The sequence below is a fragment of the Saccostrea echinata genome, unplaced genomic scaffold (assembly GCF_033153115.1).
Source record: "Saccostrea echinata isolate AGI-Se365-2 ecotype Australia unplaced genomic scaffold, CSIRO_AGI_Sech_v1 ptg000030l, whole genome shotgun sequence".
Classification (NCBI taxonomy): Eukaryota; Metazoa; Mollusca; class Bivalvia; order Ostreida; family Ostreidae; genus Saccostrea; species Saccostrea echinata.
In genome coordinates, this window is record NW_026889779.1 from 2595122 (window position 1) to 2611748 (window position 16627).

Consider the following 16627-nt stretch of genomic DNA (forward strand, 5'->3'; position numbering starts at 1 on the left):
TAACAAATAAAGATTTTTCAAGTTAAATTTATGAAATTAAGGTTTAAAATAGATGTAAATACCCGACCCGAAAAACCCGAAACCGAACCGAAAATTTACAGAACCGACCCGACCCGAAAAATTTTGGAACCGTGACAGCCCTAGATGCTTAGTATGATCGGCTAATTGTATTCGGCGCGTCGGCGCGCTCGCGCAACAGATTTTGTTTATAAAATAAATTATCGCTTATACAATATTGTTAGCATCGGGCTCGATATCATAAATAATCAAAGTACTTAGAAGTACAGAGAGCCGGGCTCATTTACAGAGAAGTGAACAAGTCCGTTTTACATGAAACATACATTGTAATTACAGATGAATAACAACAAGACACTGGAAGAATATGTAACACAAAAATATATTTATGACATATAGTATAAATAAAAAATGTTTAAAAAATAAAATAAAATAAAATGCAGTTTGAATTTACATTGATGCAGCAAGGTCAAACGTTTATACACAGACGGGTCCTCAGCGGGGAGTTTTGCATAAAGGTGTGCATCGGGTCACATGCTCCCCGCATTAGTGTTAGCCTAGTAACACAAACTTATTCTATAGAATGTGAAGCTGGCAGACTTGATGAAATTACCTATCGCATCTTTTAAACAAATAATTTATTGAAGAAAAGGGGAGAAAGTATATAATCAATTTTTTTTTTTTTTTTTTTTTTTTTTTTAGAGAATTTCTTAGTTAAATTAAATTTGTTTAATTAAGTGTTTGTATTGCTTCAAAGGTGGTTGAGCATACGTACTATATTCTTACTCATATTTAATTTGGCGGTGAGGAAGCGGTATTTCCGGTTGAACACCGTAACATAAACCGGCTATTGCTCTACGAGCAATGCGCTCGGCTAAAAAGAGAAAGTTTCATAGATAGAATTTTGTTTTTGAAGCTTCAACATCACTTGTTTGCACAGGGTCCGTTCGCCTTATTTATATTGCAGAAAGTTGAATAATTAACCAATGGATTTTTTAAATAAATTATATGTACATTGGTACATAAATTGCACACGGGAGACAACAGACGAATGCATGTGGTCACACTATACCGGTAATTTATACCTGTACTAATCAAAGACCCAGCAGACCAACAGAAATTAACATCTCAGTCCTTTAATTGAACATAACGCAGATTGTATGATCCCCTAAATTACAGTGACATTATTAAGTATAATTAAATCAATTAAGCATGTAAAGAGCATAAATATCAAATTTGAATTACTTCATTAAGATTACGGTTAATAAAAAAAAATGCTGTAGCAACATTTGAAAAAAACACCAAGTAAAATATTTAATAAAATTAATAATAAATGTTGATATTTACTATAGTATATACTGTATATATAATAGGGCGAACGAGATATAGGGCGAACAAGAATAATGGCGAACGGACCCTGCGCGAACGGACTCATGCGAACAGGTAGATAGGGCGAACGAACCTGATACCATTATTTAACTGCCTGTTGTTTCTTTTATTCATGGCCACTAATTAATACACTAGTTTTATCAATTTTCATTGGCATCAATTTTTTTGCAATCAGCGAATGATTCAGTATTTCGTAAACACAGGTCATCATAAAACTTTTTGATATGCTTCTTACTTTAATGACCATCAAATTCTATTTTAATTTTCACTCTGCAAAACAAACAGAAAAAAAAAAAACAAAAAAAAAACAAAAAAACAAAACAAAACAAAACAAAAATTAATGTTTAAGGAATGTTGATGGAACCATTGTAGATGTATTTTATATGATTGGATTTGTAATGAGATAAGTGGTTGAGAAGACTACAATATGGGGAGGCAGGACTTTATGTATCTGTAACTAAAGTTACTCCCCCTGCTCAAATAAAGAACAAGCTAATTTTTAGTAGTAGTAATATTTTAATACGTAACAAGGAATATTTGTCAAACACTGATACCAATGTTTTGCAGCTTATTGCCATGATAATCAAGTCTCTAAAAAGGGGGTTAAACTCTAGAGTCTAGGGTCATTACGTAATACCGGTAAATTTTTGTTATACATAAAGAAAATTTATAAAAACCAAAGCACTAAATATTTTTAAATGCTATACATGTATATAGTTAATGTCTAGGGTCATTACGTAATACCGGTAAATTTTTGTTATACATAAAGGAAATTTATAAAAACCAAAGCACTAAATATTTTTAAATGCTATACATGTATATAGTTAATGTTTGGAGAGAGAGAGAGAGAGAGAGAGAGAGAGAGAGAGAGAAATCGAAAGTATAGGCCAACTCAAAAAATTGGGGTATATTTCGGATTACTCTAGCACAAATTGTGGTAAGGCATGCATGGATCAAATGGGATCCGGATCCCTGGAAAATTCAAATTTATTTGAACTGATATAGTAAAATTACTAAAGCTTTGCCTCGGACCTCTTCCCCTTGCGATTTGAGCCAACACCTCCTAGGGAAAAATTTCTGGATCCACCCAACAAAAAAATACAATCGGGCTCGGGCTGTCGACTTTAATATAACTGATAATGCTTAAATTATAAAGAAAATCGATGTCATTTGAGTGTTTTAATGCAGGGAGAAAATACTTTTGTGATATCGGGTTGAGATGGACGCGCTGGCGCGCCGACGCGCCGAATACAATTAGCCGTATGATCAATACTTGCTTTCGACTGCCGATATTCGAGGTAAATCAGTACATATATTTAAAAAAAATTAAAATACATTCACATTAATCGTGTTTTATTTAATTTTATCAATAAAAACTGATAATAAATGTAAATTAAAAAGGCAAATTGTGGCAAAAATGTGATGTGCATCTCTTTCCGTTTTCTAAGGTTTTGTTTAGTGCATGGTTGTAATAGAATTTAGCATTTTTGTATGTACCAGCCAAACCAGGGAGGTTGTGTATACTTGTGATAATGTATCTAGTCAGATTAATTTGTTTGAGATTCAATTTATTTGTTTTGTTGATCATTTATTAAAAGGTTAAAATATTAACATATAGTTTATAAGCTCATTGTAGATTATAACATTGAAAGGTTGGTGATTGGTTGAAAGCACATTTGTTGTAAAATGAACCCTCATTCTCATTCATCGAGGTATAAGGGCTGTGTATTGAGCAAAACAATTTGATACGAAACGATACAATATTTTATAATGCAATATCTGATATATTGGATTCTATAATAATTCTATCAAAAAAGTCCTATAAATCATTTAATGCATGAGTTTAATAAAAACTCATTGTTTTAAAACCCATTTCAATGGTCTTGTCTCAGTGTCTCTACAAATTACTTTTTAAATTCAAACTTTTAATGACTGTAAAAACAACATGTTAAAATAAAACTGTCTATGTATATTATAATATTTATCTAATATGTGCTATCTCCTTAATGATTATGTTATTGTTGATCAATTTTAATTCAAAATAGTGAAAATATAACCTTTGGTGATTGAAATTCCCAACTTTTTCAAAGAATTATGAGAAAATCTGCCTGTCCGATACATTTTGGAAGGTATTTTTTCGATACGATACATTCTGAAATATCGATACATATCGATATATTGATACAGCCCTACAAGGTATAGTACCGTATTGTTAAAAATACTGTATCGTTTCAAAATTAACGGTATGGTATTGTACTGTTTCATCCTTAACAGTATGCAACCCTATATGAAATAGCCAAAACTGTTTACAGAGTCACAGAATGAACTGTTGCATGGTTGAACTGATCCATTATGACATCATGATTAATTTCCCGTACTTTACAGCTATAATATTGAATTATGTATAAATTGAAGCATTTTCATGGCAATCAATTTGAAATTATCATTTGAAGAGTAATCCTGATACCCATATAAATATATATTCAATTTAATATCATTTGAAAGAAGAGGCCAGGAACACCTTTTCTGAAGGTAATTTGGGAAAAATATAGGCCCCTTTCACTCACTATAGATCTTTGCCTTAAACGTCCAACTTAGAGTGTTATATTCAAACCTTCAAGTCATCATTATGTTGTTTACTAAACAATACATATATACATTAATTTATTAGTGCATGATAATACTAAGAAATATTATAATACCAACTTTTACCAAAGTGTCTATATCATTACTTTGAGAAATTATATAGTGGGTTAGGTAATAAAACACTTATTTCATGACAACTCGGGAAACAGCCAAACTGTTGTCCCTTGATAATGGGAAAGACCTGGGAAACTGTGCCCTTGGCCTTCTGAAAATATGATTTTATGTATGAATAGCACAGGACATTTGACACTCTCCCATCACCCTTATTGTTTCTTTACAAGTAGGTTTATTACGTCATGGCCATGAGACAGTTGAGCATGGTGAACAACTGTGCAGGACTAGTCAATTTCTGTTAAACAAGCCAAATTAGTTATTTGGAAAACAATGTACTTTGAATCCAGAATTCTAATTTTCTAAGACTTTATTTACATGTATTACTTATCCATATTCAAGTTATGTACTTTACCAAGTAGTGCAATAATTATATGATCTGTCTTTCACTCATACCTTAAGGGAGAAAAAAAATTGCATACATTGTGCACAGTACATATACATATTAGTTAAGAAATGTTTTCTGTATCATCTTGCTGTAGATGGTTGGATTGAACTGTAACATCTTTTTTTTTTTTACAGCCTGAGCACAATCTGCCAATGTCCCCACCCAGTAATAGCTACATCCAGGCCTCATTATCACCAGGGAATGCCACAGCCTCAACTCAGATCGAAGAAACTCTCCTCAAAGTCAAACCAGTCGCCAAACCATCAGTCATACCCACTCCTATGCGAATTGGGTTTCTGGGACTGGGAATCATGGGACAGGGCATGGTCATGAATTTGCTAAGGTCAGGTCATGAGGTCACAGTTTGGAATCGTACAGCTCTTAAGGTAAGTGTAAAATTGAGTAAGCCTTTTGTCTTTTTATGGCATCAAGGGTTAGTCAAAAGCCAATCTAGGAATGATCTCCAACCGTAATTTACAACCAAAGGTGTCAGTTGAATTAATAAATTCGAGAAAATAGTACATACTTTTAAAAAAACTATCACAATTATAAACGTGAAATTAAAATTGCGCCAAGTATATCTTCAATTATTTTTTTTAAGAAACAGATGCTGTGTTTATCATAATAAAAAAAAGTTGGGACCACAGTATACCAATAGCTGCTGCGGATTAATTTCTAAATTTACATGAATAATCAGTTTTCAAGTTAAAAGGAAATAACTTTACCAGTAAACATGGTTGGCCGGGAAATACCAGTGGTGGGAATTACCACTGGTAAATACCAGTATTTCCCATCCCGGGAAATACTACAAATTTCTCTAAAGTGGGAAATACTGGGAAATACAAATCTAAAGTTTTTTATTTCATTAGTTCATTCAATCTTATGCAAAATTCAAAAATAAAATAAACATAAAAACAAAAGATGAATAATATGGAATATATCTCAAATTGCAATTGAACATATTTAGAATGTATCACTACTCCAGGTCCCATAGTACCCATATAAGCATTCTGAAACATTTCCCTGGCTGTATAAAACTGAAGTTTTCCAATTTAAGTTTCTTTTCAGTTTTGTAAAATTATTAAATTTATTAATTATAAATCCATGAAAAAAAACCAACTTGTTTTAAACCTTCTATAAACACTGTAGTTATTACAAACAATCATGTTGTTTTAACAAATTGCTCTGGACAGTTTTGTGCTCATGTTTTAAGAGATAATTACCTTGAGTAGAACTGAAAGGCTTCTTTCTTACATGTCTTAGGATTGATATTTATACCATACTCTACATTTAAGAATTTTCTTAGATAAAAAAACCCAATTGGGATCTTTGAGTTAATTTCATGGACCTTTACTGACTACATCTGACTCAAGCATGAAACAAATGACACTCATGACTGGTAAATAAGTATACTGTGTTATGATTTTATAAAATGAATTACTTGGAAACCAAAATTTTTTAAATCATGGAAAGTGATACCAGGAGATATCTTAGCCAATAAGGTATACTAAATGTCAATATTAATGAAATATGTAGCTATTTCTTATTTCCCGGTAAATACCAGTAATTCCCGGTAAATACCAGTATTTCCCACCGTCCTGGGAAATACGAGTATTTCCCAGTTTTTTGCCAACCCTGCCAGTAAAGGGTAAAAATCATCAAACTAATTTACTGGGCATACAAGAAGGTTACAAACATTAAATTTTAAAGTTAAATTTTTACCCTTCCAGAATTTACAAGCAATTTTGTCATAAAAATCAATGAATTAACCTCGTTATGCAGTTTCATAATATACTGCTTTCTCCTGATCGCGGCTCATACTTGTAGCATGGCTATTATGCAGTCACTGAAAATGTGTTTAATCTGAAGATACCAAAAAAAAACATGCATAGACATTGTTAAAGTATGATTAAAATAAATCATTCCTAGTTCTTTAACTGGTTGCACAGATACAAGTTCAGTTCAACAATATGCAGGCGTCCATTTTTGTTTATGGTACTTTCGATGGTGTCAGGTCAGTTTGGACCCAGGCCCCTGCCTAATTCAAAAGAACTGTTGAAATTGTTTTCATATTCAGTGCGGTAGAAGCTTTTCAGGCTTTTCATTTTCTTTATTGGTTTCCATTTACTGCAATTGCAACTTCTGTTGGATATGTAAAAATTGCATTTTTGTTTTAAACAGTGATAATAAAGATTTATGTATGATTTTTTCCCTTTTTACACAAGAATCAGCTAATAGACATTCTGTAGGAGGGAGTTCAGTCATTGATACAAGATATACAACCCTTGTCAGGTTTATTATTTATTTTAATTTTATATCAAACTTCATAAGGATGTAACTCTATAAATCATATTTGGTGTAGAAATAATGTAATGGGGGTGGGGGGGTGGGGGGGAGAGAACAAGCAACTATTCTGTGTTCATAATATTAAGTAAGCAAGGAACCTTTCCTATGTAAATAAATGCTAAAATTTTAATATTATATGCTGATATTTACATTTGCAAATGTTTTCTTTTATATAACACTATTAAAAGCAACGTGTATCTTTTATCTGTATAAACATGGGTTCCTCGCGTCATAAACGTTCAACGTAATTTCTCAGTGACGTCATAAAGGATCGACGCGCAATCAATGGATCAAATACGTGCTGTTTAGTTTGAAAAAACAACATTTCACGTGTTAAAGATTATAATCAGGAAAATATAAAATACGAATAAGTAATAAATATAAGTAATAATGGATCGTTTTTAAACATCTATCGGGATATAAATACGGGTTGGTATGAGATCAAATTTACCATAAAGCCCTTCTGGCTTTATGGAATTTGATCTCGTGACCAACCCGTATTTATATCCGATAGATGTTTAAAAATGATACATTATTTCTTAATTAAATCATGATACCTTGGGCTGAAAGTCATTTACCAGTGCAGCAATCCAGTAAATTGGTTTATTTTTATGTTTTTTTTTCCACATCATTTATATAAATAAAAAATTTTGTATAATTGATTTTAGAATCCTAATGTAGTTCAGGCTGTATTTATAGACTGAAGAGAACCTGGTATGTTTATTCCAAACTATAGTACAAGTATTAACTTTCTTAAAAAAGCTTGTCTGACTTGAGCAAATCAATTATTAAAAAGTCAGATCCTGTGTAATCAACATAAATCTGCATCCAGAAATAAATTCCTTTGTTAAGAATCAAAGAAAGTTAAATCCAGTGTCATCAACTACATGTAAAAAAAGGAGACTTGGACTTGAATGTATTCAATAAATAAAGCTGGTATTACAATATCACCACAACAGGCTAAAGGTGTGCCTCAGTGCTATGATGGTTGGGCACCTTGTGTACTTGGTATATTTATAGTAATATTCTGTTTTCATTCATAACTTAGAGAAATTGGCCATAACCTTTTTAAGAAATAATTTGGCTAAAATGTGTAAGCATTGTCTCCCTTTACAATATTAGAAGGATTATGAGTATCCTATAAAACTTATCACAAAGAATCATGATGCCAAGTACCAAATTGTAATTCAAAGCATGGTTAAAAATAAAAAAGAAAACTCACATAGCTACCAAAAATTTCACTGGGAACAAGTCAGAAAATATTGAGCAAATATTTGGCTGCTCATATAAAATCTTGCTTAAAGGCGTATGATTTTCCAAAAGAAATATATGTATTAAGTAAAATGCAAACAAGTATAGCATAGCTTTCTGGTCAAAATTTGTCAAAAAAGACATTTTAACAAATTTATACAGGAATAATAGGCATTTATCACATTAAGAGTTATTTCTCTTATCAGAGTATCAATGAACCTTAAGGTCAAAGATCTAGTAAATGATTTTTCAAATTTGAGTAATTAATGATGCTTACTATTGCTTGGTAGAGTAAGGTATTACTGGGCACAATTTTTAGGTAAACATAATGAAAAAACCATATTTTAAACTGTCCAATTCAATGAAAAATGAAGGAAAAAAAGAGGGTTTTTTTTCCATATTAGACAAAAGAAATTTATCCAGATTGTCTACAGTCTCTCAGAAGATGGTAATTAATGTAAACTTGACCTTTAAAATAATATTATCATGATTAAATTGAAAATACTGTGAAATCACTCATTTTTCGCAGGGGTTTAATTTTTGAGACCCATCAATTCATGTCCTCCACAAAAAGTAAAATTCCAAATACACAGCACAATGTTGCAATTCTTCAACCATGAAATCAAATCCCCTAAAAGCAGTATTTTTTCCTGTGGCCACAAAAATTTGACCCCATGAAAATATGTGATTTTACAGTAGGTATATTCAGATTAATTTTGACATAATTTCAAATTGAAATCATGAAAATATTTCATTTTCTACACCATTCAATTATAGCCCTAAAGTATTGGAAAATGTGTACGTTAAAATTAAAGATGAATTCATATTGGATCTAGGATCAAAAAGACAGTCTAAACTCATTTAAGGTCTTGACCTTAATCATTTTAATGGACAAGGTCAAATCTATTAATCTTTCTGAGAAAAGTCAAATCTTACTGAAAAATAACAATAATGAGAATCTTATGGATAAAAGCCAAATTTTACTGACAAGTGCCATTTGAAATACTAAGAAACAACAAAAGGGGTAAATTATAGGAAAATAGGTCTGGATAATACATCCAATTAAAGACAATCAAAAATGTAAATAATCTTGAGTATTTATTGACAAATACTTAATTTTTTTTTATACATATATTTTATTTCTCTGACTACAACAAAAATAGGGTGATTTATGATCCACAAACACTCCAGATCCGACTAGAAGAATTCTTAGTATTTGATTTCATGTGTGAACAGGTGTAATAAAAACAATGGGTTATAATGAATACATATATTTACTCAAATAAGATCTCAGAAATTCAGCTCCAAGTTCAATAGTCAAAAGTTCTGATATATTTTATTTATAGTATATTTTTCTGATAATCAGGAAGATTTTCACATGTGGGCTAATGAGGTGAATGGCAAATAAAATTACGATGATTTTAAAGAAAAAACATATTTTGATACTTTGTAGAGAAAAACACACACATCAGTCATTGACTTTACACTGAACTTTGAGCTAAATCTTGACTTTCTTCATCAATATCAATATCAGCACCAAGTTGAATTGTAACTTGACTGTGATGAAAAGTCTGGCCTGAATCAACTGTGGGCATTATTAATGAGAGTCCTTCACTTGAATTAGTGAGCGACATTGTTATTGAGACACTCTCTCGAGACTCCTCTTCAGCTACAGGCATTGTTATTGAGAGCCCATCTTGAGTATCACTGGCAATGGCATCATGGACAACAAAGCCCCTGTTTTCTGTGTTCATATGCTCATCACTGGGATCAGAACCATGTAAGGTTTCTTGACTAGCATGAGTGGATGTATTGTTTGAACTAGCAGTGACATACTCGCCGGAACTTATTGACCTGGACTCGGGAGTGCAGAGAATATCTTCAGGCTCGAACAACATAGACTCAGTCCTTACACATTCACTGTCAATGATTGTTCGACAATTATCAATGTTCAATGTGTCCAACAGGTTGATCATGTGTTTTTGTTTAAGTTTGTACTTCTTATGCAGTTTACTCAATCGGAGAGACCCATATTCTCGCACCTTTAGTAACTGAGTGTTGTAGGTATCACGTAATTGGTGCAGTTGTTGAGAGCTGTATTCACGGAGTTTACGTTGCTTGATCTGATATTTGTCTCGTATAATGTCCACTCGATGTGTTGTTCCCTCTCTGATGTGAGATGCTCCTTCACGAAATCTGGTCATTTGAGTATTGTAATTTTCGCGAAGTTTAGTCATGCGATTATGATATGTTTCTCGTATCCTTGCAACTTGACCATAGTAGTTGTCACGTAGAGATGAAAGTTTGTTTGTCTTGTATTGGTCGAAATTCTCAAGAAACTGCATTATGGCCTCCCTTCTGCGTTGACTGATGCATTTTCTTGCTGCAGCGGCTATAAACACATAAATTAAGTTGAGCATGAAGAATGAGGCAGAACAACCTAGTCCAACAAATAAACTAAAAACTTTAACTTCCATGAGCACTTGATAATCTAGCCTAAGTAGAATTTGTGATGTGCTTTTGTTCTGGGGTGACTCTACAATGCACTTATAAGGACCTGAATCAATGCGCAAGACATAGTCAATGTATAGGGAGCCATCCTCAAGGACAACAACTCTGTCAGGGTGATCTTCAAGTTCCGAAAAATATTCATTTGTGTAGTGCCAGTAGTGGTTTTCATGAAATGATCCGTTCTGTTGTACATCAGTTATAGATGGATAATTCCACTTGGCCAGTGTATGGGTGTTGTAGAATAAGAGCTGAACATTTCTTGGGGTGATCCAGGTTATTTTAGGTGGAGGATCTCCTTGATAAGGGCAAACTAACCTTGCTGAAGATCCAATGGGAAAATCCACTCTCGAGTGAACGTGTTGTAGACTTGTTTCTGGACAATAGAGGCTATCCTGTAGTATTAAAGGGTGGGAGACACTTGATCCATTTAGAGTACATGACAAGTCATTTGAATTAGAAAAAGTGATAGAAGAGTCATTGGCCTTTAGTATTTTACTTATCCATTCGATGTGGCAATCGCAGACCAGTGAGTTGCCAGAGATATCTACAGTAAGGGTGTTTGGCATTGGTGGGAATGCAGGTTCGGCAAGGGTTGATATGTTGTTCTGACTCAGGTTAAGACTCACCAAGCTTTTCATGCCACTGAAAAGTTCCTCAGAGATGTATGATAGGTGTGGGTTATTCTTCAACTCTAAATTCTGTAGATCCTGGAGTCCACTGAAGGCCCTCTTACTCAGATAGTACAAGTGGGGCATATTGCTTAAAGATAATGTATGTAAATGAGGCAAGGAGTGAAAGACAGGGTCTTGAATTGTTGCTATATTGTTTTTATTTAGTGAAAGCACATGTAACCTTGGCAATGATTGTAAACTTTTCTCAGATAGATCACTAATGTTATTTCCATCCAAGTAAAGCTCTTTCAAATTTGGCAATTTGCGGAATGTACAGTTTTCCAGAGAGGCAATATTATTTTCACTGAGATCTATTATTTCTAGCTGACTAGAATTAATCGACATTTTAATATCGAAACACCTTTTAAATGAGTTTCTTTCAAGGTAGACTTTCTTTAGCTTTGAGAGACTTTCCAGTGAGAGTTGGCTGTTCCAAGGTGCTGAAGTGTTACTCAAATCAAGTATCTGTAAGTCTGTTAAATATTCAAAAACTTGATTGGAAACATTTTGCAAAGGATTGTTGCTTACATTCAAGTAAGTTAAGTTGGATAAATGAAAGAGACTGGCATCGAGACCCTGTATGCTATTTCCTGAGATATCTAGCCAAGTTAATACAGAATTGTGAAAGTCTGGACAATCTGTTAATTTGTTGCCATGTAAGTTTAGCTCTAGCAGATTTGGCAGGGAAGTGAAGCCACTGATCGTGTCCATGATGTCATTGTCACTAACATCCAGCACTTGTAGACTTGGTAGAAGGGGTAGCCTTCCAAGGTCAGTGAGGCTGTTTCCTTTGAGAAGTAGAACCGAGACATTTTGTGGTAGATATGGTGGTACTGTTAATAATCCCCTGTTAGAACAGTTCACTGTTACATGATATGTATAATCACAGTCACATCTGGTCGGACAGATCTGTTGGCTGCTACTTTGGAAAATGGCAATAGTGAGCAAAATAAGGAGTTTACCTGTTACCATCCTTGGTAGACACCTTAGAGAAGGTGGTGGGTTAAATTTTCATACTCGGGAGAGCAGAAAATTAATTTTCTACGATCCCTTTGGAGTGATCAATCTCATGATTCAAATCTGAAAAATACAAAAAAATGTTATCAATTACAAAGTGCAGATAAAAGTAATACAAAAACATCTGTTTTCATGAATCTGTTTTTAAAGAAAATTTGTCTGACTAGAACAAAAGAGTGATGTTTCTGGCTCTGATAGGCTATAAATGCTTGCTAACCACAGGAAATGGACAGTGTAAAATCCTTATTGTCTGCTTGCTTATTTGTTGGAAAACTGTGTTTTTGTGTACCATCTTGTATAGTATAGCACTCCCAGTGTACATTGATCAGCCAATTATCAGTACAATATTGACTGACAACTAAATAAATAGTAAGTTATACACAAGTTCACAGTTGGACATTCTGATAAGTGTCTGTCAACAACAAAATATCAAAAGAAAAACATATTTTGTGTTAATGAGATAATATTGTGTTAGAAAGGCTAAATACCATGGAGACAAAACTAACTTAGCAATACAGTAATTTTGAAACACAAGAAAATCCCTTTGTGTAAGTGGGAATTATCGGATGAACTGGGGGCACCTTCCGAGGTTGCTTTGTTGGATAGAAGCAAACAAAGGGAGGAAGTTCATCACAAAGTGAAATTTAACCTTGGATAAACATTGTGTTCATCTCTGACTGTCACTTACTGATAGAGACACACTTATCAGAGGCTCATGTTAATGACCTGTTTATAGAACTATAAACTGATATACATCGCAGTAAGCACACTGGTCTTATACTTGAAATATTTACAACAATGGTCTTCATCCTACAGATGCAAGTTCTCATAAAAGTTTTAATCTTTGCGAGAACTGTCCATAAAATTTTGATGTGGTTTGAGAGCAACTGTTGACCTTTTGCCACTCATAACCATCAAGAGGATTTGGTTGACATTCACCGTGGCTAATGATGTTATCTGCCTGGTCAGTGATGTCAGCCATACACTAGTTTCTCTATGATGAATTTATAAGTAGACAGACAGCCACCATTGTTTATTATATAAGCTCATCATGATCTGGGAATTTTTTCCATTTTGCCTGCTTCAATTATATATGAGGATGCTTTGCTCATAAACTAATACTATTGACAGAAAATCAATACTCTTGTTTGGATAAGTTGAAGCTTCAGAAACAATTCTCCTTGCAATATCAAGATCTTCACTTAGCAGTGATTTACAAGGTTTTGTGTAAAATAAGCATTCTAAAGAGTTGTGGTAATTAAGTTTTTTTCCTTTGTACCTATAATGGTCTTTGAGCTCTCTCCATAGTCAATTGTTTGAACATATGGTTTCCATGAAGAGCTGCAAGGTTGTACAGGGCTTGCTCATTAACAACTTGCCTTGAGGAAAACAGTGAGAAATACCTATACTTACTGTTTTTTACGAGGTCCTTGTAGATTTTAATCCTGGCCATAAATACCATAGGCGATTCAGACAGTGCATTGTTTATAGAGTAGATAAAATGAATATACATCACCTCTCCAAGTTCACATGACCTTAGAACATCATTGAAATGATATGAAATCAGGCTAGCTTGTCAAGTCAGACAGGCTGTTGAATATTCATTTATTTCTCCTGAACAATGCTTTAATGATTTCCTTACCTTTTGTATAGAGTAATTTTGTCCATACAGTAAGAATCCAGTGTGTGTGATATACTCTCACATTTCATTTCCTGGTGAACCAGAGTAAACATATGTCTAACTTGCATTACCAATAGTAAAATTGTTACTGACTATTAATGACTGTTGACTTAATGCTGTAGGGAAGCAAACAGTACCTATACTTACAAATGAACTTAATGAAGGACTCCTAGTTTACTCCTTATTGATTTATAGCAGCCATCTCTCCATAGAACATCGACCTTGCACTTGCATGATGTCAGCTGCTGATGGGAAGTGGATGAGTCCACTTAGCTCTGAGGGGAGGTACAGGATTGTGTTCAGTGACCTGTGTTTTGTACCTTCTAATGACAGATTATAGCCCCGGGAGGACATTCTTTTTTTAGCTGACAAAATCACACTTCTTAGATATATGTACATAATAAGTGTCTAATAGTGTAATTAAGAAACAAGACATTTTTTTTTCATTGCACAAAGTGACTTTTAATGCACTTTTAATGCAATTAGGAAATTACTTAATATATTCTGAATACCTAATGATAAAATTGAACAATATATTATACTTGAGGTATATAAACCCAATCTTTAAATATGGAGAGAGAGTGTATGATTTTTTAAAAAAAATATTTTCCATATCCATGTATTTATAATATTCTTCATGGAAGAAAGGAAGGAAACAAAAGAAAAACAACTGCAGGGTCCTTTGCTCTGTGGGAAACTGCACTTCAAATCTAAAAATATGTGTGGATAGATTAAAAAAAAAGATGTTTTCTTTTAGTGCAGAGATTTTGTGAAGTCTGGGGCATTCAAGGGGAATAATCCTGCAGAGGTAGTCCAGTCATGTGACATCACCTTCTCCTGTGTTGCAGACTCCACAGCAGTTAAAGATGTAAGAAAGTTTTATCAGAAGTTTCATTTTAACTTCAGCATCTTCAAAATATCAGCTGAGTACCCCCCCCCCCCCTCCCACACACACACACACACATACACAAATAAAATGAAAGAAGAATTTTCTTCAGATAGGAATAATACAGCAGTCATGAATGAATGGATGGAATCTTTTTATGTCACCTCTAAAATTACTGAGCAGATTTCACTTTGATATATGTATAATTATAGGGAAGGGGGGGAGAGAAGGGGGGAGGAGGGCAACATCTGGTGCTGAGAAAAAAAATGAATTCTTTATGAATTATAAGAACCAATTGTAGGGTGCCCAGGACAAAGCACCTGTCATATGAACTGTGCTTTATAAGGATTAACAAGGAAATTGAAACCAGGAAAACAAACAATAGCTTAATTTACCCAAAAAAAAGTAACTTTTAATGTAACTTGTAGTTTTTAATGTTATTTGAAATTTCTTTGGGGAAGAAGAGGAGTTAATATAAGGGCATGTGTTTCAAGGAAAAATACCATGGCTGTCTGAGAAAAACCTGAACTTTGTACATACTCCATATAGTTTTTGTTCAATAGATATCAAATACTTGCCAGATTATTGGGAGTAGCTACAGATAATGCCTTCAATATATTTTGCATTTTTTACAGTTATTAATGAAAAAAAAAAAATTGATAGTGTGAGATTTAGCTAATGTGTGTATTAGAAATTTAGACTATTTCTCCATTGTCTTTAGTTTATCAGTGTTACTAATAGTAATAAACATAGTTGTATATTTTTATATTAACATGAAGAAAATGTTTATCATTGCTATATTTTATTTTAATTATAATTAATTGTATATTTTAATTTTATAAAGTGTACAGCAATTAACATACCATGTAATATGTTTTGTGTTTTAGTTGGTATTTGGTAATTATGGGGTGCTGCAGGGAATTTCCAAAGGAAAGTGTTATGTGGAGATGTCTACTATAGATGAGGAGACTATGCAGGATGTGGCGGAGGTAAATTATACCAAGGTTTACAGACGTCAAACTCATAATCTCAAATTTCCTCAATCATACCTCGGACAAAAAGTGTTTATTTAGGGAATCGATGCCATTTTTTTTGCTTTTATGAGATAAAGTACCTGCATGGTAAACTTTGATAATTTTTATGAGCAGCAAAGATACTTCTGGTAGACTTATCATGTGATTTGGTTGGTTATTGTCCACATACACACCAAAATAAGGATGTATTCCTTAAAGGTCAAACCTTTTTATCTCAAATTCAATATGAGAAAATACTTCCAAGATATCTGAGGATTCAAGATATTAAGGTTAAAATACATAAGGAAAAAGTGGTTGGGACTTTAAACCCACTTCCGTACATCCATGGTATTCTAGTATTCCAGATGTTGATGTTGGAGATTAGAAGTTTACTGTATTTACATTTTAAACTTTCCTCATTATCCCTATCCCATTTTGCTGGCATCCATTTTCCATCTTAAGGTATCAAATTTAAATACTTTATGTCAACTTAACTTTACATGCAACAAGCTGTCAGGAGTTTCACTTAAGGTCAGATGACATGTTCCTCAAATATATATAATTTTTTTTTGAAGAATTTGTCATTGAAGTATTGCTACTTTAATAAGTTCCCTCACAAAAAATTGAGGTACCTTACCAGGCATTTGTTCAAGATACCAGAGGATGCTATTTACTACATAATCCTATTGGAAATCACTAGCA

The 16627-nt window shown here is 33.2% G+C and overlaps 2 protein-coding genes across 3 annotated transcripts in view; one reads left to right on the forward strand and one right to left on the reverse strand.

The window, feature by feature from the left end:
- LOC133197103 (uncharacterized) overlaps positions 1-16627 on the forward strand; it is a 29783-nt gene that overhangs the window by 6283 nt on the left and 6873 nt on the right. Inside the window, exons 8-10 of the mRNA XM_061332947.1 lie at positions 4684-4935; positions 14784-14894; positions 15800-15901. Coding sequence (XP_061188931.1) covers positions 4684-4935; positions 14784-14894; positions 15800-15901 — 465 coding nt within the window. The remainder of the gene's footprint in view (positions 1-4683; positions 4936-14783; positions 14895-15799; positions 15902-16627) is intronic.
- On the reverse strand, positions 9232-14300 carry LOC133197102 (leucine-rich repeat neuronal protein 1-like). 2 transcript variants are annotated; one of them, XM_061332944.1, is made up of 2 exons: positions 14174-14300; positions 9232-12408 (listed from the first exon to the last, which is right to left on the reverse strand). In XM_061332944.1, exon 2 carries the CDS (start codon positions 12298-12300, stop codon positions 9628-9630), a length of 2673 nt encoding a protein of 890 aa, XP_061188928.1. In that variant the 5' UTR covers positions 12301-12408; positions 14174-14300; the 3' UTR covers positions 9232-9627. The 2 variants fall into 2 exon arrangements, with proteins under 2 accessions (XP_061188928.1, XP_061188929.1); XM_061332945.1 differs by lacking the exon at positions 14174-14300 and adding an exon at positions 13759-13869.